At 40.2% G+C, this 27,225-nt stretch overlaps 1 protein-coding gene across 1 annotated transcript in view; it reads left to right on the top strand.

Moving 5' to 3' along the window:
* Nucleotides 1-26,115, top strand: part of Psmd1 (proteasome 26S subunit, non-ATPase 1) — a 78,887-nt gene extending 52,772 nt beyond the window's left edge. The window contains exons 17-25 of the mRNA XM_005361767.3: nucleotides 2,135-2,249; nucleotides 5,082-5,198; nucleotides 12,183-12,285; nucleotides 13,694-13,863; nucleotides 16,166-16,258; nucleotides 18,172-18,258; nucleotides 19,050-19,196; nucleotides 23,703-23,857; nucleotides 25,898-26,115. Of these exons, the coding sequence (XP_005361824.1) occupies nucleotides 2,135-2,249; nucleotides 5,082-5,198; nucleotides 12,183-12,285; nucleotides 13,694-13,863; nucleotides 16,166-16,258; nucleotides 18,172-18,258; nucleotides 19,050-19,196; nucleotides 23,703-23,849 (979 nt within the window). The 3' untranslated portion in view covers nucleotides 23,850-23,857; nucleotides 25,898-26,115. The remainder of the gene's footprint in view (nucleotides 1-2,134; nucleotides 2,250-5,081; nucleotides 5,199-12,182; nucleotides 12,286-13,693; nucleotides 13,864-16,165; nucleotides 16,259-18,171; nucleotides 18,259-19,049; nucleotides 19,197-23,702; nucleotides 23,858-25,897) is intronic.
* Nucleotides 26,116-27,225: the final 1,110 nt, after the last annotated feature.

Here is a 27,225-nt window from a genome sequence, read left to right as displayed (position 1 = left end):
TCCAAAACCACAGAGAAACCCTGTCTCGAAAAAAAAATTTCAGTGGTGACAGCATAGAGACATGTCAGCTCTCGTAGCATGCACAAAAAGGAACAGGTATTGGTGAGTGAAACAATTAAGTCTCAGTAAGATTTAGAGCTTGTCTCCCTGGTAGTAAATAATCACCCTAGGATTAGAACCCAGATCGCTCTGTTTCCTCTATCTCAATGAATTAAACACAAATAAGTTAATAGTAAAAGCAGATCATAAAAGCAGAAATCAGAGTTAAGAGTTTTGCTTGATTTACTGGCAAATCGGTTGAGGAATCAGAATGAATAGAATAGAATTGCATAGATGAATGGTCATGAGAGAAGTGGTTTAAGGGAGGGGAATGTTCTTTAGTCCTCTCTGTATGTTGATGGAGGTGTCGGTGATGTCTTTGGTTAGAGACATCCAGCTGGCCCTTAGATTCTATTTAGGGTGGTTTTTGGATCTTAGGGGGAGGGCAAGGACCTCACAAGAGCTAATATATCTTAATTCCTGTTCATTGTGCTTAGTCTCTGATGTCATGGCATTTACCTAGTGATAATCATAAACTTGTAACTCTACCAGAGAAATATCATGAAATTTTATGCCTTCAAAACTTACTTTGTGATGACCCTGCCAAGAACAGTGTTTCTGCCTGTGTAAATATATTACTAGTTTTCTCTCTATTAGTAGAGAGAGCTAGAGAGTGTAGGGGAAAGACTCCATATTCTGAAAGCACTTGATTTATTAATACGGTGTAATGTGGTAGTTGTAGAAAATACTCAGTAAAGAAATAGTAGTTAGAAGTCAGAATGTTGAAACAAAGAAATTCATATGTGCAATTTATGATTAGATGATGTTAGTGATTTGTGTGCATTCCCTTCTTCAGTTCTTGCTCTTGGAAGGTTTATACAAATGGTAACACTGGTAAGATGACTGTTAGGTGTAAGCAAAGAACTTTTTATTGAAATAAAATATCTGAATTTTGTTACTTATTTCAGTGTGGCATACCCACCCCTACTCACTCACTATGTAGCTCTGGCTAGCCTGGAACTCGCAATGTAGACCAGGATAGCCTCAAAGTCACAGGTATTCTCTGCCTCCAGAGTGCTGGGATTGGAGTATTTATACTTTGTGTGCTACTCTGGAAACATCTAAAAGACTCTGTAAATGCCTTGTCTAATGTAACAAAATGCATAGTGCCCAGAAAGTAGGAAAGGGGGCACAGAGGAATGTGCTGCCTGTGCCTGACTGTCTACTTTGAAGGATGCTAGGAAATAGCCAGCATGCAGAGAGCTTGCTTAAGAAATCCCTGATAGAGAACATGAGCAAGGAAGTCAGGACCACGAGGGGAGCACCCACCCACTGAGACAGTGGGGCTGATCTATTGGGAGCTCACCAAGGCCAGCTGGACTGTGACTGAAAAAGCATGGGATAAAACTGGACTCTCTGAACATGGCGAACAATGAGGGCTGATGAGAAGCCAAGGACAATGGCACGGGGTTTTGGATCCTACTTCATGTTCTGGCTTTGTGGGAGCCTAGCCACTTTGGATGTTCACCTTCCTAGACATGGACGGAGGGGGGAGGACCTTGGACTTTCCACAGGGCAGGGAACCCTGAATGCTCTTTGGACTGGAGAGGGAGGGGGAGGGAAATGGAAGGCTGGGAGGAGGCGGAAACTTTTTTTTTCTTTTTCTCAATAAAAAATTAAAAAAAAAAAAGAAATCCCTGATATAGGCCTCTTTCTCTGAGTGTTTTCTTAATGTAGAAAATATATTTCTACTCTCATTCCATGGAAGTTTTTTCCCCATAATTTTTAATAGTCTTACCCCTTTGTGTTCCTTGATAGCTTTGAATTGCCTATGTAGTACAGGCTCTGCTCAAGTGATGATCTCCTCACTAGTGCTGGATTGTAGGTCTGTGCCAACACATCCTGTTCTGTAGAAGATTTGTAATTCTACAACTTATTTGTTAAATATTACGTTGTTTCCTCTATCTTAGAAAAAGACAATAAAAGCTGTTTAAAAGCTGTTCCATTTTGGTTTATAACATATCGCCTGTAATACTGTCTTCTTTTTTTTTTTTTTTTTTGTTTTTTTTTTGTTTTTTTTTTTGTTTCCTATCAGGACGCCTGAACAGTGTCCAAGTGTTGTTTCTTTATTATCAGAGAGTTACAACCCTCATGTGCGCTATGGAGCTGCGATGGCCCTGGGGATCTGCTGTGCGGGCACAGGAAACAAGGTAAGGCCTCAAACCGATGAGGTCAGTTTTTTCCTGGCACCAGGCTTTTCTGCTGCAGAAAAGTGTGAAAATACAGGTGCAGTGTGATCTCTGAGACTGAGCTTGGCACACAGCTTCACAGTGCTACCCATTCTTACGTGTTACAGTGCCTGGGGCTTCCTAGAACAAACAACAGTGCTCGTGGACAGCTATTGAGAATTGCTCTGTGTTACGTGCTTATTCTCTGTTTAATTGGTATTGTGGAAATTAAGATTGCTGTTTGAAGCCACCCAAAATTAACTCTTGGTTTTTCGAGACAGGGTTTCTCTGTAGCTTTGGTGCCTGTCCTGGAACTAGCTCTGTAGACCAGGCTGGCCTCGAACTCACAAAGATCCGCCTGCCTCTGCCTCCCGAATGCTGGGATTAAAGGCAAAATTAACTCATTTTTTTTGTTATTTTTAATTATATGCATGTGTGTGGGTATGTGTACATGAGTGAAGATGCCGGTGGAGACCAGAGGCATGAGATTTCTCAAATGGCCATAACATACAGTCTTGATTCACAGCATTGATATAGTCACCATACTTTACCTCGAATAGCATACATGTATGTAGGACCCTTGGGTGGCCCTTTTTTTTAACTCAGGTTTTTTGTTGTTTTTTTTTTTAATATGTTTTTAAATATGTATCACCCACACCATAGTGCTTGTGGAGGCCAGAAGAGGGCACTAGGTCCCTTGGAGCTGGAGTTACAGATTAATTGTGAACTGTGAGCTATGAGCTGTGGCTGGATGCTGGAATTGAACCCAGGTCCTCTGGAAGAGCAGCCAGTGCTCTTAACCACTGAGCCATCTCTCAGGCCCAACTTTCTTGACTTTTTCCTCTAATAAAGAGTGTTCATATTAGATACACCCCTGTCCCCCAACACACATCATTAATACTCACTGTGTAAACACAAACACATCGTTTAATGCAATAAAGGTTCTGAATTTCCTTTGGGCTGGCAAGATAGCTCAACAGGTAAAGGTGCTTGCCACCAAACCTGGCAGCCTGAGTTCAGCCTCTAGGACCTATATGGTAGACAGAGACGACCAGTGCCCATAGGCTGTGCTCCATGTGCACACTATGGCATTTATGCCCATACGAACTCAGACACACACATACACATATACCACACACCAATAAATTAATTTTTTAAAAGAATTTTTAGATCTGGGACTGGAGAGGTGGCTCAATTCCCAGCACCCACATAGCAGCTCACAACTGTCTATAACTCCTGTTCAAGGGGATCTGACACCATCACACAGACATGCATGCAGGCAGAACACCAATGTGCATAAAAAGAAAATAAATATTTTTAAAAAGGATTTTTACAGCTGTTTCATTCTCTCCTGGTGTCTTATAAGCATTTATTGCCACCTTGCATACTGTTACAACTATTTAGCTTAATATCTATGTCCCCTCTATTGAAACATAAGATTCCCATGAGTGAAATGTTCTCTGCTAGGACAGCAGTCGTCTTGGCACTTGATTTATTAGGGAATCTGTGAAGACAGGCATATGTTTCCAGTCCTAGCATTTGTGAAGCAGAGGCAGGTGTGAATTCAAGGCCAAGTGCCAGGCCAGCTAGGGCTAAAAAAGGCGTATATCAAAGGCTGGAAAGAAGACTCCATGTTTAAAAGTACAGACTGCTCTTGCAGCAGATCATTCTTTGGTTCCCAGCACCCACATCAAGTAGCTCACAACTGTCTTTTAACTCCAGTTCTGGGAAATGCCACACCTTCCTCTGGCCTTGAAAGGTACCTGAATTCCTGTGCACATACTACCTGCCCCCACCTCTACACACACATACACGTAATTAAAATATTTTTTTAAATGTGTATCTTCACCCAGTTTTGATGGTGCACACCTTTAATCCCAGCTCTCAGAATTCAGAGACAGGTGGATCTCTTGAGTTTGAGGCCAGCCTTATAGAGTGAGTTCTAGGACAGCCAGAGCTGTTACACAGAAAAATCCTGTCTTGAAAAAGAAAGAAAAAAATTATGTATCTCCATTTTTATTAGAGCGATCATTAAGTGTATATAAGAATTTTCACATTTTGTGCCTTATAGGTGGGAGGGAATACACACATGCTACCGCACATATGTCCAGGTCAGAGGTAGCTTGCAGGAGTCAGTTCTCTCTTTCTTTGTGTGGGTTCTGAGAATCAAACTCAGGTTTTCAGACTTAACAGCAGGCTGCTTACCTGCTGGCTGTCTCACTAGCTGCCTCTTTCTGTATACATCTGTTCTGTAAACACAGGAAGGATACAGTTGGACATTTTGCTAAGTATTTTTCCTCTTAGGCTTTTAATTTACATTTATGTCAGCTCTCATAAGTTAAATACAAATTGGATTTTTTTTCTTTCCATATTATTCTAAACTTAATATGATATCTAGGAGCAAATGTTCTTTGAAACATGGCATCTGACAAGTTAATACAATGAAAAATTTTTATTGCTCATACTAAACAAGTCTGCTTTATTTCTAGATAATTTGTGTGACCTAGGTATCTGTACATAGCTGAAAGAGATTTGGCATTTGATTACTTTTATTTAAGAAACTTAGCCAAGCAGTGGTGGCACACACCTTTAATCCCAGCACATAGTGGATCTCTATGAGTTCAAGGTCAGCCTGGTCTACAGAGCAAGTTCCAGGACAGCCAGGGCATAGAGAAACCCTGTCTCAAAACAAAACAAAAAATCTTAAACATTACCCTAATGTAAAATATACCTCTGAAAGCAATTGATTTGCAAATACAACCATCCCAACTTCACTTAAAGTTTTGTTTGTGTTTTTGTTTGTAATGACTTCAGGAAGCAATTAATTTACTAGAACCAATGACGAATGATCCTGTGAACTACGTGAGGCAAGGGGCTCTGATAGCGTCAGCTCTCATCATGATCCAGCAGACTGAAATCACTTGTCCAAAGGTGAGCAAAGAAGCCCTAGAAGGGAGGTAGTCTGGGCTTTGCTTTAGTAATTTATCTTAGTCACTGAAAGTAAGAAAAAGCACATTTAAGGAGCAACAGACTAGAGTGTTGTAATTATATAATTTTACTTGGTGTGTGTTTTATAAACTTAGGTGACTTTGTTAAGTATATAATAACATGCTTAAGAAATGATAAAGTGTGCTTTTTATTTGTTTTGGTATTTTGTTTTTGCCTCTTTGTTTTTAAATAGATACAACAGGACTAACTCAGTACCCTGTTAGAGAGTGCAAATTTAAACTTTTCTGCTCCAGCCTTCTGAGACAGTGAAAAATCCACTTCACGTTATGTATATAGCCAACGTCGGTCTTAAAAGAATGCAACTACATTCTTACCCTCCTAGGCAATCCTGGGAAGGGTATCAGTGGCTCGGGAAGTTTTTAAAGTAGTTCTTGGTGATAGTGTCTCAGCTAATGACCAATACCTGTCACTTTTAGATGTCAGATTCAGTGCATAGTGACTTCCAATCATGAGTCCTCCAAGTGTCCCTCTGAATCCTCTTTCTCTGGATCTGTGCTGAGAGAAAAAGACAGCCCAACTTTCCTCAGGAGGTGGTCCTCATAGGCTGCACCTCCTCTGGATTAACCATACAGATTTTAAGGCATTTATTTAAAACTTCCCTCATGACAGTCTCTTATTACCTCATATTAGTCTTTACTGTACAGTGCTTCTGAACACAGCTTGAGAACAGAAAGTGTATATGCATTATTTGTATATTCTCAAATTATCTTGCTTGATGTATTCAGTAGAAATGTAAGCCACTGATAGTGTACAAATGATACCTACCTATAATCATAGCTTCTCAGGAGGGCCTCAAGTATCAGCACTGCCTTGGCTACAGGGATTTCAAGACCAGCGTAGACAATTTAGTAAAACACTAACCCAGTATTAAAACAAATGAGGCAGGGACAGGTGGGGCTCAGTGGTAAAGTTGTATGTGTTGGCTTAATCTCCATTACTAAGGAAGGAAGGAAGGAAGGAAGGAAGGAAGGAAGGAAGGAAGGAAGGAAGGAAGGAAGGAAGGAAGGAAGGAAGGAAGGAAGGAAGGAAGGAAGGAAGGAAGGAAGGAAGGAAGGAAGAAACTTAGCCCATGCCCATAATAATCATATTTAGAGCATTTAACAGCTTTAAAATGTTATGTATATCTGAGATGCAGTCAAAAACAAAACATTACTAGCAGAAAAAAAAATGTTGATGCCAGACAGTTGCAGCACCTAAAAGGCTAAGGCAGGGGTATCACAAATTTAATCCTGACCTGGACAACAGAGTAAGTCAGTGTCCTTAAAAAAGAAAATAGGAGAGAAAGAGGAGGAAGGAGAGGAAAGGGGTGAAGCCATTGGCCTCTCTTCAGCCTCAGCAGCAGGCATGGAACATCGTTATTTTAAGCAGAGGAGAGTCAGGAAAGAGGGGTGCACTTGCTCAACTCTGCAGTGTCCTGCCTCTTCAGAGCCTGGTCTGACAAACCTTTAGTTTCTAAGCAGTCACTGTCATTTTGTTTGTCATTTTGTCTCACTACCCAGTGCTTCTCTAAAAATCATTTTTAGCATTTCTGAAAGCTGTATTATTGCACATAGACTCTGGCTTCTCATCTTATTTTTCCAAGAATTGCTTAATATGCTGTATCTTCTAGAACATAAACATCTTTGCAAACACAGACTACATTTCTTCATGCTTTAAATATAGCAGCTATCATATGAGTAGCTTTTATTTCTGCTGTTGATGCTGCACTGAGCCTTTGGAGGTTTTCCAACTGAGCAATGTCATTAAAGAATGTACCTCCTCAAATAGTCATATATAAATATTTATCCACTCAGACCTCACATATTGCTTTCACACTGCTTCTATTGTCAGCTAGACAAAAGTTTAGCCATCTTCATATCCTGGCTCAAGAATTTCAGTAATTAAACCAGGTGTGGTAGCTGGGGAGATGGCAAATCAGGTAAGAATGTTTGCTACATAATAATGAAGACCTGAGTTTTACCCCAGCACCATGTAAATGTCACACATGGACACAAATGCACCTGTAACTCCAGCACTGTGAGGAACAGAAACAAGAGGGTCTCTGGAATTACAGCTGCCAGCCTAGCTCCAGGTTCCGTGAGAGACCTGTTTGAAAGGAACAAGGCAGGGAGTGAGAGAGTGGCCCTCTTCTCTGGCCTCCATGCATATGCCATACACACACAATAAAGAAGTTATTTAGTTCAAATGAAACTGGAGCTCAGGGCCAGCCTACATCAGTAAGTCTGAGGCTGTCCTGAGCTACATGAGATCCTATCTCAAAAAAAAAAGAAGAAAAAAAAAGGAAGGAAAAAAGAATGAATGAACTTCAGAATTTCAGAGCCAGGCAAGGTAGCACATACCTTTGATCATTTGGATCAAAGCGTTTGGGAGGCAGAGGTAGGCAGATCTCTGGGTTCAAAATCAGCCTAGTCTACAGAGCAAGTTCCAGTAGAGCCAGGTTTACACAGAGAAACCTGTCTCAGAAAACAAGTTTTAAAAAAAAAAGAAGAAAAGAAAAATAATTTCAGCACTTTTTAGAGGCCACAACCTCGAACTAACTGTGGCAGAATCCTTTTGAAGTAGAATAGGGTAATCTAGTTTTTCATTTTTAAATTGACTCTAAGAAATGTCACATTTAGAAAAACAGGCAGGGTACAGCAGTTTAAGTAATTGATTTTCTTTTTTAAAAAATTGTAAGTTAGGAACTTGAATGGAGTCTTAACTGGTATGAACAAATAAAGTACTCTGCTATCTTGAGGCTGTATCAGAATAATGAATACTAATTAAGAATGTTTAAGTAGTACTGGCAAGATGGCTCAGTGGATAAAAGCAGCTTCTGGCAAGCCTGAGTTCTGTCCCTGGATCCTACATAATAGAGGGGAAAGCTGACTCCTCCAGGTTGTCCTGTGATTTCCACATGTGCATTGTGACACTCATGTACCCAGACACATAAGCAAATGCTATTTAGTAAAAATAAAAATGTAAATGTACCTATAGCTGCTAGCTCTGCAATTAATACAAATCGGGAATCAGACGTAAATGTTTTCATACTGACTACAAAAGCAAAACTATGTCTGATAATATCTATGTTTCTAAAGAAAACAAAATTCTCAAATCCCCATAATTCTACGTTTTCAAATCAGTACATGAAATTAATGGAAACATCTCAAACGCAAACATTAGGGAATTTAGAATTATATCCTGGGGCTGGAGAAATGGCTCTGCAGTTAAGAGCACTGGTTGCTCTTCCAGTGGGCCCAGGTTCAATTCCCAGCACCCACACACTCAAACACTCCAGTCCCAGCAGGTCTAATACTCTGATCGGGCTTCCTTGGGCACCAGGCACATACATTGTGCAGAGATCTATATGCATGCAAAACATCCATATACATAAAAATGATTGAAAAGAGAATAATTTCACTCCTTCCTCAAAGAAATGCAAAATAAAATGACCTTGGATATTTTGTAAGATTCATAATGGAAATCTGCAGTTTGTGTAATATTATGTCATAGTTCTAACATTTAGCCTGCACATTGTGCTCTTGGTTTAAGTATGTCTTTGCTTTGTTTATATCAGTTTCTCTCTTGTTTACACCCACAAGCATAAACCCAGGATCATAGGCACACTTCTGTATTATTACAGACAGAAAATTTTAAGTGTACACTTAACTTTTTAATGGGTTCTTGAGCTATTTTCTCTCTAAAACCTACCTCCTTTCTTCATGAGTCATCTATTGTTTGTCTTGTTAAAGGGAACTCACCATTAGCAGTTTATTTGACCATTTATATAGTAATATGGTATATAAAAAGATGGAAAATCACAATATAAAAAATAAACTCTTAGGGCTGGGGAGGTGATGGCTCATTCATTAAAATTAGTTCTTGCTGTTCTAGTAGAGGATCCAAGTTCAATTCCCAGCATCCACATCAGGCAACTTACTAGCTGCCATGACCCAGCTCCAGCATATCCAGTGCTCTGTTCTGGCCTCTGAGGATATACACAGACACATAAATAAATAATAAAGCAAATTTAGAACTAATAATAATGAAATCTAGTGCTCTTCTTTGCTTCGTATCGTTTAGCCTATGTCTGGTGCAAAGAATCTTCTCCAACCACTGACAAGTACATGTTGTCCGCCCCATTGGCAACTACCTGTTTTAGAAGTAGGGTCGTGTTGAGCCAAACTTGTTAAACTCCTTACTTCTAAAGTGAAATTACAAGTTTTGTTAGATAATTGGGTTTTTGTTGGCTGTCATGATTCATCAGAAATGAGTCCAAACAATTTTAATCCTTTTCCCTTGATTAAAAAATGGCATTTCCCCTTCCAGAATCAAACCCTGGTCCTCTAAAAGAGCAGCTACTCCTCTTCACTCCTGAGCCATCTCTCTAGCTCTCATGTTAGTTTTTTAAGCTTAAATTCCACATATATCTGGCCTCGAGGATCTCATGGAAGGAATTGCAGTTGTGTAGTTGAAGTTCTAAACACAGATGTCAAAAAAATTATTAAAACTTCCAAACTGGTTCCTGATATGTGGAGATAATTTCTTTTTCTTTTTCTCTCTCTCTTTTTTTTTTCCCCCGAGACAGGGTTTCTCTGTAGCTATCAAGCCTGTCCTGGAACTAGCTCTTGTAGATCAGGCTGGCCTCAAACTCACAGGGATCCGCCTGCCTCTGCTTCCCGAGTGCTGGGATTAAAGGGGTGCGCCACCACCACCCAGCACGGAGATAATTTCTGTAGCCAGAATGAAGAAGGGAAGGAAGTATGCTCTGCAGAAGAAATAGCTCTAGAGAATTTTGATTTTTTTCTGATTTTTCTAATAGTATAAGGTATAAAGTACAGTACAAAACATGATGGATTTTTTTAAATGCATGACTTTAGAAATTTGTACATCGTAGAACATGTGGATCACAGAATAACCTAAATTTTAAGTTAATATTTTCCACAAGTTCTACTTGAGTGGAGTGGTGTTACCATTCTGTTTTACTGTTTTTTGAGACAGATGGCTCCTTGTATAGTTTAGGCTGGCTTCCGCTCTCAGGTTACAGGGTTAGAAGTTTGTGACTCTTTTTCCTGGCCATGGCGCCAACATATTCTGAACAGTGAAGTTAAATTAGAAAACCATGATATGGTAAGATTGTATTAAATTCTCCTTTGTAATGTACATATAGCACTTTGTCTCGTATTTATTTTTACAAGTTTATAAAATATTTTTTAACCTTTACCACATAAAATTTCCATCCTATATAAGGTAATGTAAGTATTCATCTAAAATAAGTTCAGAATCAAAGGAATTTGATCTGTTGAGCCAGAGTAAAAACATCAAACTGGTTGTGAGTTCAGTGATGATTTAATCACGCTGGATTTTATAGTTTTTGAAAAAGGCTGGAAGTGCATGACTTAGTAGTGATCGTGTGCATTTTATTCCCGCAGTACAGTTTATTGCTGCTTGTGAATAAAACCGAAAGCCATCTTTAAGGGGTGTTATTTTGTTAGCAGTGTTTAGATGGCAGAGCTGATGGTAGTCCAGAGGGTCATAAGATTCTGCCTCCATAAGACATTTATACTGAAGTGTGAAATGCCTCATATTTACGTGACCACATGTTACTTCCGGTAGTCTTTAGAACATGAATGAGGTAGATACTATAATCCTCAGAGGGGAACACTAAGGCACAGAAAAGCTGGTGAGTGGTCAGATATAGTGATGCTTACCTGTAGTCCCAGCCACTAAGGAGACTTTAGCAAAAGGATCATTTGCACTTAGGAGTTCGAGACCTGAGCCACCTTACAAGAAGACCCATTTGAAAAGAAAATGGACACAGAACAGACAGACTAGTAATTTACCCAAATGGCTTCTAAGAGCAGAGAGAATCATATGCCAGGGCTACCTGATTCTGTTACTCAGCCATAGTGTCACACTGTAGCCTTCAGAAAAATACAGAGAAGAAATTCTGAAAGAATATGTGCAAAGCTCATTATATTAGGAAACTCAAATCTGGTGTTTTCTGCTTTTGGCAGATTTGGGGAGCTCCATGATCATGTGCTTCTTGAACAAGCAGACTTCTTCCTGAGTGCCTACCATTTGAAAGCACTGTCGGGAAACAAGGAAGTGTAAGACATGGAAGAAGCATAAGATAGTGCCCTATTTCTACCCAGACAGTTTAAAAAATTCAGTGTATTCATTAAGAATATTTTATAAGCATTTTTATGTGGAAGTACTATATAGTAATTTCAGGAAAAGACTGAAGATACAGAATTACTGGGGATCTCATCCTGAGTTGGATCATAAGAGTACTGATTCTTGGGCTGGAGAGGTGGCTCAGAGGTTAAGAGCACTAGCTGCTCTTCCAGAGGTACTGAGTTCAATTTCTAGTACCCACATGGTGGCTCACAACCATCTGTAATGAGATCTGATGCCCTCTTCTGGCCTGCAGACGTACATGCAGACAGAACATTGTATATGTAATAAATAAATCTTTAAAAAGAAAAGAGTACTGATTCTGACAAGTCTTCGGAAACTGGTGTGTATTCAGAATGCACATTTCTAATGTTTGTACACACTCACTCTGAGTGAAAGGTCATTTGCTTATGAAGGGCCATGCCTGTTAGGAGATCTGCTCAGTTGACAGTAAGCAGCATAGTGTTTGTGAGGACTGTGTGCCTGCTGACTGGTGCAGAGTGAAGTCTTAGTCAACACTCCCTTGAGTCTGAATTGTCTCTGTGGAATGAAGACTGAGGGTAGCCAGTGCTCCCACACTAGGAAGTCAGAACACTGATCTCAATGTTCAGCCTTCACATCTGGTCCATCACCCTCTTCTAAATGTCTTGAAATGAGAACTGAGTCGCAGTATCATTAGCTCAGTTTACTGGGTGCTTTTTAATAGCACAACAAATGAACAGACCATAATTTCTTTTCTTGTTTCTTTAGGTTAATCAGTTCAGGCAGCTGTATTCCAAAGTCATCAATGACAAGCATGATGATGTCATGGCCAAATTTGGCGCTATTCTGGCTCAAGGCATACTGGATGCAGGTAAATGTTCTTAGGTCTTCCAGATGTATTATATAAATCTAATGAAACAGTTAATCTAATGTTCTGTATGACATCATGGAAATTGAGTCTGAAGCAAATAATTCCTGGGTAGAATTTGAGGAGTATATAATTTCCAGAGATAATTTTAATTTATTCAAGCACAAACATAACATTTGAATAGTAATCATTCCACTGCACTTACATGCAGTGTTCCCTCTTGCCTCCCTACTAAAGACTGAACCTAGAACATCACACATGGAATGTAATTATACTACTGAGTAACTGCATGTCACCCTTTTTATGTTTTATTCTGAGGCAGAGTCTATAAGTTGCCCTGGTTGGCCTTGAACTTGCTATCCTCTTGAGTCCGCCTCTTACAAGTAGCTGACACAAATGCTCAGCAAGTCCTAATCCTTTTATATAACAACTGTATACGCTCAAGTTATTTTCTCTCTTTGTTCCTCTTTCTTGTTTTGTAAGGCCTCCCCTGTAGTGTTGGTAGCCTTAGAAATACTGGAGAGAAGTTAGAACAGTTCTATTCACTTGGTAAAGTGTTCAGTGACTTTCAGCTGGGGCTTTTGTGGGAGGAGTAGGAAGAGTTCACTGTCTAATCCAGGCTACTCTCAAATTCAAACCAAACTTCCTATCTCAGCCTCCCAAGCACTGGAATCAAGATAGTCATGTGCCATTACATCCTGCAAAAATCCAATTCTTTACCTGATGAATTGGCTCGTCACTCTAATTCACTGGCTTTCAAGCTGTATTTCTCTATACTCCCCAAAGGCGTAGTCTAGAGCTGTAGCAAGAGACATAACGGGTTGGAGTTCAATCCATTCACTCTCTCACAGTACAAACTCATGATCAGAATCAGCTTATTTCATTCTTTATCATAGTCTTCCTCAGAAAATGTGTTGAATCAAGAATTAAATGTTATAATTTTCCTTTTGTGGAGCTGGAGAGATGGCTCAGTAGTTAAGAGCACTTTCTGCTCTTGCAGAAGACCCAAGTTCAGTTAGTTCCCAGCACCACATCAGGTGGGTCACAACCACCTATAGCTTGAGTTTCAAGGATTCAACACCCTCTTCTGCCTCTGTGGGCATCAGACACCCACATAGTACATATACAACATACATGTAAACAAAACACTCATGCACATAAAATAAACCATTAAGTGCTTTGGTAAACAGCTTTAATCCCAGCACTCAGGTTGCAGAGGCAGTTGGATTTCTGTGAATTCAAGGCTTGCCTGGTTCCAGGACATGATGAGTTCCAGGACAGCTTGGGCTAAATATTGAGACCCTGTCTCAAAGAAAAACAAAAACCAGCTGATTCACTAGTACAGTACCTAAAAATGCTTATTTTCGTCTTAATAGGTTGGTTTGTTAATGGTTTTTCTCTTTTTCTGCAGGTGGTCATAATGTCACAATCTCCTTACAGTCCCGGACTGGGCACACTCATATGCCTTCTGTGGTTGGCGTCCTTGTCTTCACCCAGTTCTGGTTCTGGTTTCCCCTTTCACACTTCTTGTCATTGGCTTATACCCCTACCTGTGTCATTGGCCTTAACAAGGACTTAAAGGTATGTCTGTGAGTTCTGAGCTTTGTGGGATATCCTTGTCATAACAGCCCACGTTCTTAGAGTCCTGTGACTTGAAAGATGACCATTGCGGGTAGCATATTTTTCGTTCAATCAGACTGAACTCAAGTTAGTCCTTAGCCCTTACAGAGTAGAGTGTGTCTGTAGAAGTTTTGAAAGGAAATGTTTACTAGCTGGATACATTTTTTTAAGATTTACTTATTCTTATGTACATGAATGCTCTATCTGCATATACACCTTTATGCCAGAAGAGGGCATCAGACCCCACTATAGATAGTTGTGAGCCACCAATTGGTTGCTGGGAATTGAACTCAGGATCTCTGAGAAAACAGCCAGTGTTCTTAACCTCTGAGCCATCTCTCCAGCCCCCATGGACACATCTTTTGACAGGGAATGATGGGGTGGGATACTTAGTACAAAAATACGAAGAGATTTTTTTATAAGCCATTCTGTGTATTTTGGGTGTTTTGGTTTGGTTTTTGTTTTGCAACAGGGTCTTACTTTGTAGCCCTGACTGGCCTGGAATTCATTATCCAAACCAAGCTGGCCTTCAACTCACAGAGAACTGTTTGCCTTTTTCTCTAGAATACCTGAATTAAAGGCATATGCTACCATTCTTGGCTAGTATTTTTGGTTTTGGAGGTGGATAGAGTCATTCTGTGTAGCTCGGTGATCTTTCAACTCAGGATCCCTCTGCCTTAACGTTCAGAGCACTGGGATTTCAGGCCTATGCCACCATGCTTTAATCCAAAAGCAACAAGAGGTTCAGCACAATTCAGTAGCCAGTGTCGGTTCAAACTTTGAGAGTCTAACCCTGAGTCGTTTATTTTAGGCATATTTAAGCATAGCACAGTTTGATGAAAAATTTCCTGGCAATAATTAACTCAGTCTCGTGTACAACAAAGCTATGACTACGTCATAACTCTTAGTAGAGTATGTATCTTTCATAAAGACACAGTCTATAGATTGAAAAGAAGAAATAACATCATGATAAGGGTCTGGGGGAGGATCCTGTGTGTCTCTAGCCACACAGGTAGCGCAGAGGTCGCCAGGCTATTAACCACATCCATTCCCAGACTTCTGGAGAGAAAGCAGATGAGATAGCTCTCTCTTTGAGGAGACAACCCTGCATGTTTAACATGACTGGTCCCCCAGTGCGTATCTGTGAGCACAAAGACCTTGCCTACTTCTCTCCCTTCAATAGTGGCAGAAAAGAAGATTGACAATGAGGAATCAGGGAGTCTGGCAGAACAGAACTGATCACAAAGGTTAAAGCTTTAGGGACTACATGCCCTGTTATCACAAGTTTTAATCACAATTTTAATGGGGTTTGTGATTGTGTGTTTCTCAGTCTTGCGACCTGATGATTCATCTTGTTCTTTAAAGGTCAAAGGCTTCTGGACTTTTAAATACTTCTTCCATTTTTGTCATTACTGTTGTTAAGATGTTTTGTTTAATTTTCAGGATGGAAAATTTTGTAAACTCAAATTTTTGTTAGTTAAAAATTCCTTATATTAGTATTTCATTATAGCTGTACAACTAGTTATTCTTTATTAAGTATTTCAATATTAAAACTGCTCACAGTTGCAAATATTTGGCATCTTTATCTCTCAAAACAACAGTATTTTGTTTTCCTAATCCCTAATATTTGACATTGTCTTTAAACCTCCTCTGTAATATTTGGAGACTTGCAATCTGCCAAACAATTTTATACTGTTTTCATTCTTCATAACAAAAGTGAGGTAAACAAGATAAGTCCTGTCTCAGCAAATGTGGTGCTTATTACCATGTTTTCATGAATGCAGATTAGGTAAGTAAAGAAAGCTGCAGCTAGAGAGCGGGTTTGTTCCATAAGTTATACGAAGCCAGTTTTCCATTAGGCCCGTGTTATATGGAAACTAATACAGACTAATAATGGCAGAATTATGTGGACAAACTAGTAAGTTTGTTAGTATGGTAAAAGGAGTCGTCATGGGGGTTCACTAAGTAGGTAACGGTCGTCCCATGCTCACAGTGTGAGTAGGGCTTAGCCCACTAACACTGGGTGGTTTGTGAGAAAACAGAAAAGAAAATGATGCTTGGTCAGTGGCAAGCTTTAAGATCTGTAGGGAACTGAGTACCAAAATTAATTCACAGCGCTTTTCATAGAGCGCTGACATGGAACCAGCACTGTTGTTGAACATTTAACCTGCATCTCCCTTTGTGTCCATATGCTTGTAAAAACAGTACATAGGTCTTGATATTATTTCCATGGAGAGAACAAAAGAGTATTTTATTTCTCCAGATGCCGAAAGTTCAATATAAATCAAATTGTAAACCATCCACATTTGCATATCCTGCCCCTCTGGAAGTACCAAAAGAAAAAGAAAAGGAAAAGGTACGTTATTTGATTCATTAAGTAACATTTGTTCTTATTAGAGAAGCTACTGGCTGTTTAAGTGATACAGTTTTGGGTTTTTGTTTGAGTTTTTTTGTTTTTTAAACAATCTTATTTTACATACCAATCCCAGTTCCCTCTCCCTCCCCTCAAGTGATAGAGTTTTTAAGTCTGGTTGGTTAGTTTGAGTAGGGTCTCACTATGGGGTCCTGGCTAACCTGGAACCTGGTAGTATATCATACTGACCTCAGACTCAAAGAGTCCACCTGACTCTGCCTCCAGGTACAAAGATTAAGGCCTTGTACCATCATGCTGCACAACTTATTATGTGTGGGGAAGATATTCATCTGAGTGTGGGTGCCTGTGGAGCTAGAGACAAGAGATCAGCTGCCTGACAGCGCTTTTATTAGAAGAGCAGTATGTGTTCTTAGCTGCTGAGCCATCTCTCAGCCCCAACCTTGTTTGGTTTTTAAAAGCAAATTTGTAGTGATAGCTAACATTAGACTTACATGTAAAGTAAAGGGCCTTTTTTCTTTTGGTATCCCAGCCCCATGATGCAAGAGTTTGCTCTGTTCTGTCGGTACCTAATATCTATTTTATTTATTTATTTAGAGAGAGAGAGAGCTATATTATTTCTTTTATCTAATGCACCTGTATATCTTTATATTCTTTCTTTTATCTGATGTACATTTTTATTTGATACACCTCAAATGAGACTACAATAAAAGTGTTTGTACATATTTGTGTTCTTGTTCAAGTGTGTCTGTCACTTAGAATAGCAGGTAGGAATTGTGTGGTCAAAAGTAACTCATGTTGCTGGGTGGTAGTGGCACACACATTTAATCTCATTGTTCAGGAGGCAGAGTCAGGCAGATCTCTGTGAGTTGTGAGTTCAAGGCCAGCCTGGTCTACAAATTGAGTTTCAGAATAGTCAGGGCTGTTATACAGATAAACCTGGCGGAGGTGGGGGGGGGGGGTTAGTAACTCAAGTTTTTTTTTTTCTTTGTTTTATATGCATTGTTTTGCCATGGGTGTCAGGTCCCCATGAACTGGGGCTGTAGACAGTTGTGAGCTGCCTTGTGGGTGGTGGGAATTGAACCAATGTCCTCTGGAAGAGCAGTTAGTGCTCTTAACCGCTGATCCATCTCTCCAGCCCTGATATTTATTTTCATGCATATTACCCAATTTGCCTTTTGAAAATGAATAAAACTAACTTCACCAATGGTTTTGAGCACATTCATTGATATATAAGGATAATGGATTTACAGAGCTGCACTGGCTATGGTGTTATACTCAATAAAACAAGCAGCCTTTTCATGATTCTTATATGGGGAAAATTGTTCTTTATTTTAAGATAATGTTTCACATTAACTATCTGTTGATTTTGCTTTAAGTTTTGTGTGTAAGTAGAGTTAATTTTACAACTGTCCAAATTCAAGGTAGCAGCTGATGAATAGCCTTTCACAGCACCTTTATTACTCCATTTTCAAAGTCTTGTTTCAAGTGAGATTCATCAAGAAAGGCCTCTCCTAGCTAACTATTGTGTATTACCATTTCAGGGTATCTAGTTACGAGAACATCTCTATGGCCAAGAATTTCTCAGTGCTTTCCCCATAAAGCCAACAAGAACCATAGCACTTAAGTGTGTGTCTCAGAAGTAGATGATAGCAGATCACACCCAAGGAGGATCAGAAAGGGGGGAGTGGATGTTTTGGACTCAGCCCCAGTAGCTAAAGATGATAGTGGCAGCAAATGATGTGCCTTACTGTCCTGCTTGCTGTCCATTTACTCTCCTGTGGTTTTGTTGTTCATGGTTACTGACAGGAAACGGACACTCTAGGACTGTTTTCTTTGGGCTGTTTCTTAGGATGTAGGTGAGAGATTATAACCGTTACCATTTTGACTGTTTCTAGGTTTCCACTGCTGTGTTATCTATTACTGCCAAAGCTAAAAAAAAAGAAAAAGAAAAAGAAAAAAAAGAGGAGGAGAAGATGGAAGTGGTAAGTGTAACTCAGTGGTCATATGTGTTAATCCTGTTGTGGCCAGATTCCTTAAACACCATTGTACTTTGTGCTTAGCTTTTTCAATTATTTGTCCTGCTTTCAGCATACAGAATCATATCGTTACATTTAAAAGAAACCCTAGAAAACCATGTCTGTGTTAACTTGCTTTTCTTGTTGCTGTGACAGTAACTAACTGAAAGTGACTTTAGAGAGGAAAGAGTTTGGGCTCATGGTTTTGAGGTATACAGTCTGTTGGGGCAGGAAGCATGGTGGCTGGGGCTTCATCTTTGACCATGTTAGTGTGCAGCATGGCTTGCTTATATCTTAATCAGGAAGCAGAGAGTTAAGGCTGGCAGCACAGCCACTCTGTGTCCCTTAGGCCCATCCCTTAAACCAGTGAGACCCCGTGTCCAGAAAGTTCCCAAGTGTTCACAGCCATGAGCTTCCAGAGGGCATTTGACAGTCCAGCCATAACAGTGTCCATTTGTGGGAATGACAGATGAGTGTAAAACAGGAGAGAGTTCAGAGAGAGTCACAGCTAAAAGTCGGCTTTGAAGAACAAAGTTTTAAGTAGACAGTGACTCAATGAAAAAGAAAGACTTTTGAAAAGACAGTAAATGACCCTCTTCTGATCTCTGCTGGTAAACAAGTTATACCATTCCCACCGCTAAGTGGAGTCTGCTGTCATTTTAGTTGTACTGTGTATCTGCCACTGCCTAGTAGCTGACAAGACTCAAGTGATATGGGCCAAAAGTGATCCTTTGTTGATTGCCTTTCTCCCATCCTAGGATGAAGCAGAAAAGAAGGAAGAGAAAGAAAAGAAAAAAGAACCTGAACCAAACTTTCAGCTATTGGATAATCCAGCACGAGTTATGCCTGCCCAGCTAAAGGTGTTAACAATGACAGAGACCTGCAGATACCAGCCTTTCAAACCAGTAAGTTACCAGTGGCTCTTAGCTGTATTTGCTGGGGCGGTATTAATCTGTAGGACTAGGTAAGACTGACAGAAGAGGATTTTAGAGCAAGGCCACTAGTGTCTTTAAAAGAAAGAATGTGCCTGACAAACAAGAACATAACCCTCAGCTCAGCTTCGTATAGATTTTTTTTAATATTTATTTATTTACTTATTATGTATACAATATTCTGTCTGTGTGTATGTCTGCAGGCCAGGAGAGGGCACCAGACCTCATTATAGATGGTTGTGAGACACCATGTGGTTGCTGGGAATTGAACTCAGGACCTTTGGAATAGCAGACAATGCTCTTAACCACTGAGCCATCTCTCCAGCCCTTCGTATAGATTTTTGAAGAACTTTTCTTTTCTCTAGTAATTTTTTTTATTTTTTATTTTTATTTTATTTTTGAGGAGGAAGAGGAGGGGATTCAAAACAGTTTCTCTGTGTAACAGCCCTGGCTGTCCTGGAACTCACTTTATAGATCAGCCTTGCTTTGAACGCACAGAGATCCCTCTGCTTCTGCCTCCCCAGTGCTGGGATGTGCACTCTAGTAATTTTTTTTTTAATATTTATTTATTTATTATGTATACAATATTCTGTCTGTGTGTATGCCTGCAGGCCAGAAGAGGGCACCAGACCCCTCACAGATGGTTGTGAGCCACCATGTGGTTGCTGGGAACTGAACTCAGGACCTTTGGAAGAGCAGGCAATGCTCTTAACCTCTGAGCCATCTATCTCTCCAGCCTCCCACTGTAGTAATTCTTTTTCTTTTTTGGTTTTTTGAGACAGGGTTTCTCTGTAGCTTTGGAGCCTGTCCTGGGACTCGCTCTGTAGTCCAGGCTGGCCTTGAACTCACAGAGATCCGACTGCCTCTGCCTCCCGACTGCTGGGATTAAAGGCATGCGCCACCACTGCCCGGCCCACTCTAGTAATTCTTAAGAACTGTTTTCTCTCTTGTGTCACAGATTTAGGCACATAACTACAGAGCCAGACACACTGGGCTGAATTTTAATATTCCAATCATAGGCTTTGTAAGTGCTAAATGTTTCTGTTCCCTCCATTTGTAAAATGGGAATTATCTTCTTAACTAATAGTCATAGATCAAAAACTTTAATATGTAGCCCCATGTGATGACACAAATGCCTTTAATCCCAGCACTTGGGAGGCAGAGGAGAGCCTGGTATACAAAGCAAGTTCTAGGACAGCCAAGACTGTTACACAGAGAAACCCTGTCTCAAGAAACCAGAAAGGAAAAAAAAATTTATTTGCAGGCTCTGGGAAACTAGGAACAAGACCTGGCCCTGCCAAATAAGTGATCACCATCATAATCACACTGTTGTCATAAACACATTGAATTTTAGAATTTCAAAAGAGCATCTTTGTGATTGTCAATTCATCCCAAGCCAGAATGTTTCTTATTAGGAACAAGTGTATATTGGTTACCTTCTCGTAACAGAAGTCTTGTGACAGACTCACTTGCAGAACTTAAGGGAGGCTTTATTTTGACTTGGGATTTGAGAGGGTATAGTCCATTATGGAGTTTGTTGCAGAAGGAGTGAGTGTCCAGGGCTCCTCACATCTCAGAAGACTAGGAAGTGGAGTCAGGAAGCAGGCCCAGGATATGACTCCCAAGGCTTGCCCTTATGTCTGTCAGTTGCGCCCTACATTCCAAAGGATCATAAGCTCCCAAAACAATACCAACATCTGGGCACCAAGTGTTTAAACACATAGGTCTGTGGGGGACATTACACATTCAAACCATGATAAAATGCTTATCAGAAATTTTATTTTTGAAACAAGGTTTTACTGTATAGTCTCTCTGGCCTAGAACTTACTTTGCAGCCTAGACTGGCCTTGAACCAATTGGCAGTCCTCCTGGCTAGAGCTCCTCAGTGTTAAGATAAAGACATGCTACCCCTGACCCAGATTTCTTAAATCTAGAAAGACTTACCAGTAGAACAACCCATACAAGATATCCAGATATTGAGTCTGTGGTTTGAAATATTATAGATGAGATTTCTGTAAAATTATTTTTAATCAATCCAATGGTAAATTAAAAACAACTCTTGTTTCGGGTATGAGCCAAGGTGTTCCTGACTAGATTTTCAGCTTATAGAGAGACAAAGACAAGAAATGGACATTGTTGTGTGGTTGTTTCAAGCTGAAGGTGAACATGGCCGGGTTTGTATCCTGGCCCTTTTATTCAGTGGTGTGACTTAGTAATCCCTTTGTATTTCATTTTCTTCACCTGTAAAATTAGTACAGTAATTGCCTCTACTCTAGTGATAGAGTGAGGGCGGTCATTTCCAGGTCAGTCCCAGTGGATTTCTTCAGGTTGACGCAGGTGCTCTCAAGTTTATTAGAGGTGACTACACACATTTGTGAATGTATTAAGTTTTATACATTAAAGGAATGTTTACATTCCTTTATATTGTGTGAATTATTTCTCATCTTAATAAAGATCACTTCTTCATATGTACATTAAAGAAAGAAATTGCCCTTTAACCCACTCCATACTCTCAATGACAAGGTTATCAACATGTTTCTCAGATGGTGCATTGGAAAGATACTCTGAAGACTGGTGTCTCATTCCTCTAATCCCAGCACTTGGAATATTGAGGCAGGTGGATTATGTGAGTTGTAGTCTGAGTCCCAAGCCAACCTTGACGATATATTGAGACTCTGTCTCAATTCCCACCTCAAAAAAAAAGAAGTATTATAATAATGTCCCTACTCTGCTTCATCAAGAATTCGCCATCTTCGGTGTTTAATAGCGTTTTAGTCAGCAGAATAGCGAAGGAATTTTTTCTCCAGCTCGAGAAGCATTAATCAATCTAAAATGCAGCATAAATAACTCTTTAGATATGTGGATTGTGTCGCAGAATGTGAGTGAGATCATTTAGTTCTGATGAGCATACTGATGAGAAGTTAGAACCCATAGCTAGAGGTTTCTAGAATCTTGGAAGTTCTCTTCTAAATGGGTATTTTATTCTGCTTGGAAGTTCATCTCCATTTGCTCAACTAGGAATTTACATAAACGTTTAGGCTATGGAAGATGAGGACAGTGATCATATTCTCTGTTGTTCTTAGGCTGTTGGTAATCTAGGCAGATAGTCCATTCATAGAATGGCTTCTTTACAAGAAAAGCAAACTTCTTAAGAGAGAGAGCTGTAGATTCTTTGGTGTGAGTATATGTGTTAAGACAGGGGAAATGATCTAGAAATTCTTGGAGGCACACCAGTTTTATAGCACAGCAAGACAGAGTCTTGATGAGCAAAATCAGATTAGTTTCAACTGCAGAGATATTCACCCATGTGAGTCCTTTGACTGATGGTCTTGTGCTGCTTTCCTTCCCAGTAATGTGCTTTGTAGAAGTATGCTTTTTCCAGATGTGCCTTGCCACTGTTGACTGATTTGATTACAGAGAGCAACTTTCCATTTCCTTTGACACAGGCAAGCAAATAGAATAAGATTAGCATGCCAGGGATGGTTGACTAGTTTGGTGTTTGAATTTACCATCAGCTAATAGGCTGAGAGAGGGCTTAATAGGATTGCTACTACAGTCTACTTTCCTTTGTCTTTCCATCTGGTTTTTCATTACTTACATCACAGTAGTTTCCAAATTACAGTGAAAACTCAGATATCTGTTATATTTATTATTTTCTCTGACATTCTGGAATTGCTGGAGGAAAAAACAGCCTATTTGCAGATTTTCTTGAAGCACACAAATAAGAGTGCTTCAAAAACTGTAATTCAGGGCTGGGGAGATGACTCAGCAATTAAAGACTCAACATATGTTGTGCTGTGTGTGTAGGAGCACAAAAAAAAAACTATAATACACATTCATATAAAAGGTCTAAGGGTGCTTGTTACTTTTTCAGAGAACTCGGGGTCTATTCTCCAAACTTACATAGTAGCTCACTGCTGTCTGTCACCCCAGTTCCAGAGAATGCAGTGCCTTCTTCTAGCCTCCTCAGCTATAATACACGTGAGGCGCAGACATTGATACAGACAAAACACATACCCACATAAAATAAAAACAAATTAAAAATCTTTTAAAAGGTTGTGGGGTTAGTCTCCAGGCTGGGGCTAGCTTTTCCATGTTTGAAACAAACTCTGGAGTGGTGATAAAGTTGCTGATCAAAACTACTGTCTTGAGTGGGGTAGGAAGGAAGTAGAATGCGATGTTGGGACAGTAAACATTCTACCAACAGTCAGACGGAGGTTAGTAAGCATTTCTTTGGGTGGGAAGCACTTCTGTTGGAATGCAGCATCCGCATAGAACAGTGTCCTGTGGCCCACAGTGCACTGGGTTAAATTGGCAGTCCTCAGTGAAGAGGAGTTGTTTCATGCTAGTGTAATTCTCCCTCAGTCTTTACCTTACACAGCAAGTGTTGTGGGTCCACTTACCAAGCACCCACTCTGGACGGCAGAGCATTGTGAAATGTGAGTGGAGCTTACTGTGTTTTCCTCTGTGTTTGTGCAGCTCTCCATTGGAGGCATCATAATTCTGAAAGACACCAGTGAAGACATTGAAGAACTTGTGGAACCTGTGGCAGCACATGGCCCAAAAATTGAAGAGGAGGAACAAGAACCAGAGCCCCCAGAACCATTCGAATATATTGACGATTAAGGATCGGGGTAAGTGTAAACAGAGAATGGACTTTAGTTTCCTGGCCACCCTGACCCAAATAATCACACAGAAACTATATTAATTCCAACACTGTTTGACCAATGGTTCATGCTATTAATCTGTGATCACTGCGAGGCTGTGGCTTACCAGTAAGGCACCAGCCTCTCCTTTGACAGCTACGTGGCATCTCCTTGACTCTGCCTACTTTCTCTCTGTATCTGTTCGGGTTTCCCGCCTGGCTTTACTCTGCTAAACCATTGGCTGAAACAGCTTTATTTATCAACCAATAAAATCAACACATACAGAAAGACATCCCATATCAGGTAAGTATTCATCAGTCACTTCTGAAGGAAAGCAAGAATAATGCTGTTTCACTTCTCCTCCTTTTATTCGCTCCTTATTTATCCAGATAGCATTAAAATTTCCCCTTTCTTGGGCTGGAGAGATGGCTCAGAGGTTAAGAGCACTGGCTGCTCTTCCAGAGGTCCTGCGTTTAATTCCCAGCAACCACATGGTGACTCAGAGCCATCTATAGTGAGATCAGGTGCCCCCTTCTGGTGTGCAGGCATACATGGAGGCAGAATGTTGTATATATAATAAATAAATCTTTAAAAAAAAATTTCCCCTTTCTCAACCCATCTTCACATGTGCACTTTTTCTTTCTTCTTCGACTTTGTGCTGTCGTGCTCTGCTGACTCCTCAGAGCCACTAGTCTGTAGACTCTTCTTAAGGAGCCAGGTGGTAGTGGCGCACACCTTTAATCCCAGCACTCAAGAGGCAGACGCAAGAGGATCTCTGTGAGTTCAAGGCCAGCCTGGTTTACAGAGTGAGTTCCAGGACAGGCTTACAGAGATCCTACTGTCTATGCCTCCTGAATGCTGAAATTAAAGGCGTGTGTACACATACTCCTATGGATTTCCTCTGTCCTTGTCCTCTTGGCAGTGATTCTGGCACTGGAGCTTCAACATTCACATGTTCTGTAGAGCTATAAAGACCCTGGGGTCAAACTATACCACAGACACCTCTGACTGGTCAAAGATGATTACACCAGCTGTTTAAAACGGAGGTGATTGGGTTGCTGGAGAGATGGCTTAGCAGTTAAGAGCACCGCATGCATTATATGAAACTGTCACTCATTTAATCTCTCATTTTCTTTTATAATCACATATTTGAAAACATACAAAAGATACGTAATTATTTCTTTAGTTTCACTAACCTAACAGACATTTTCAGAAAAATGGGAATTACTTTTACTCTTTAAAGAAAGTAGGCAGCCAGGGAGATGGTTATGGGTAAAGGCTCTTGCCAATATCCCTGACAGCCTGAATTCAATCCCTAAGACCCCCTAAGGTGGGAGGCAAGCACAGACTTCTGCATATAATCCTCTGACTACCACAGGCATGTTGTACACACGGGTACCACATAATACAAAATAAATAACATTTGTTTAAAAAAAAAAGGAAGAAAATAGGAGCTCTATCATTTGCTACAGTAGTATTAAAAATATATTTAGGGCTGCGATTGTAGCTCAGATGGAGTATTTATTGACCCTACCCAGGGTCCTGAGTTCAGCAGCACACACAAAATGTACAAGTTGCTAATCTAGCATAGTGTATGCATTAATTAGCAATTAATAACGGGACCCGCCCTGCCATTAATTAGAAAGTAAAATCCTGTCTCAGCAAGTGGAAGATATGTAGTAAGTGCTCTGCTGTTCACTGCCCGGCATGCTTGTCCTGTGATCTCTCAGGACTGACTCACGGTGGCCATTTCAGCCTTTCCTACTGCTTCCTTGAGACCAACCAGTTGTATAGTTCAAGACAGTGGCTTAGAAGTACAGCTAGAAATTGAGCTTTTGGGTGTGTTTTAAAGGGTGAAATACTTACGTGTTATGAATTTGGAGAGCAGAGCATCACAAGCTGGTATAACAGGGCTGTAGGTGCCGAGTGAAGCTGAGTTTAGATTTCAAATAGTAATTTAAAAAAAAAAAAAAACAAACTTCGGGAATAATGAACAATGTCAACCTCTGCCACTTTCTTTTTCCCCAGGATTTCACCTGCTCAGTGAAGATGTCTATCCTGGCGCATACTGAAATGTCTGTGAGGGAACCCATGCTAGACCTATTCGATGCACGCATCATTGCCTACGCTGACCTAAAGAACCTGTGTCCCGAGTCTTTGGTTGAGAAGAAGATACACAGCTGTTAGTGTGCTCTTTCACAGAATTTGGTTTTCAAATAAATATATTAAAATCTCCAGATCAGTAAGACTTTAGTTGGTTGGTTTTTCTTCTTTTCTCTCTTGTTGTTTTTGTTGCTTTGTATTTTTGAGATAGGGTCTCTCTGTGTGTAGCCCTGGCTGTCCTAGAACTCACTAGACCAGGCTGGCCTTGAACTCATAGAGATCTACCCACCTCTACCTCCTGAGTGCAGTTGATTTGTTTTTCAACCTGTTTTTTTGTTTTGTTTTGTTTTTTATGGATCTGATGCCACCATAAGCTAATAAGCTTGCTAGCATCTGGCCATAACTCCAGCATTTAGGGAGCTAAAGCAGGAGAGCTTTGGTTCTTAGAGTTAAGCTTAGGAGACTGGATTTGAAGAACTCTTTGTTGCAGTGCTGGAGATTGAACCCAGGGTTTTCTGCAGCTAGACAAGTGCTCTATCACTGAGTTATGAACTATGTCTCCAGCCCAAATGTGGAGGAAAATGAATAAATAAACCTCTAGAGAGGTCAGCCCTAATGCACTCATCTATCCAGTCTTGTTAGGTCTGGGTCTAAAGGTTACTGATTTCCAAGGGCGGTTCCACATAGTTAATTTCATTGTATCCCCTTCTTTGTAAATTCCCTGTTTCCTCAATATCAGATGATTCTATAAAAGAAATTATCTAATTTCCTAGCCTCTCATTAGCTATGCCCTTCCTGTTCAAGCTCTTAATGTTGCTTGCATTTCAGACAGTTATCTCTTACATTTCCCTTAATCTATGAAATGATCAAAAAACAGAAGTGTCTTGAGTACACCATCATCCAGAAGTAAGCAGTCTGGGAAGAGGTAGTATATATTCACCACCCTGCTTAAGGAAAGAATACGATTCTCGTTAGGCAGTGCACTTGGATCTGAGTATCATGAGACTTTCCTGGTGGATTTCGTTTTTCCCTAGATTTCCTGGGAAATGCTGAAAGCTGACAGCAGAATAAAGTCACATGAAAAGGATAGGAGTTAGAAGTTGGGGAGAGAAGTCTGTAGAAGGAATCGGAGGGTGGAAGGCAGAAATTATCCCCACTCAGATGTTACTGGGTCTCACCTTTCTAGGATGAAAGGCCAGTTAGGCTAACTTACAACAAGGTGGAAGTAGATGATGTGGTTTCAGAAACTGGGT

This window comes from Microtus ochrogaster, linkage group LG4, assembly GCF_000317375.1.
Source record: "Microtus ochrogaster isolate Prairie Vole_2 linkage group LG4, MicOch1.0, whole genome shotgun sequence".
NCBI lineage: Eukaryota > Metazoa > Chordata > Mammalia > Rodentia > Cricetidae > Microtus > Microtus ochrogaster.
The sequence above is the reverse complement of the archived record's forward strand: the minus strand, read 5'-3'. Positions and strand labels throughout refer to the sequence as shown.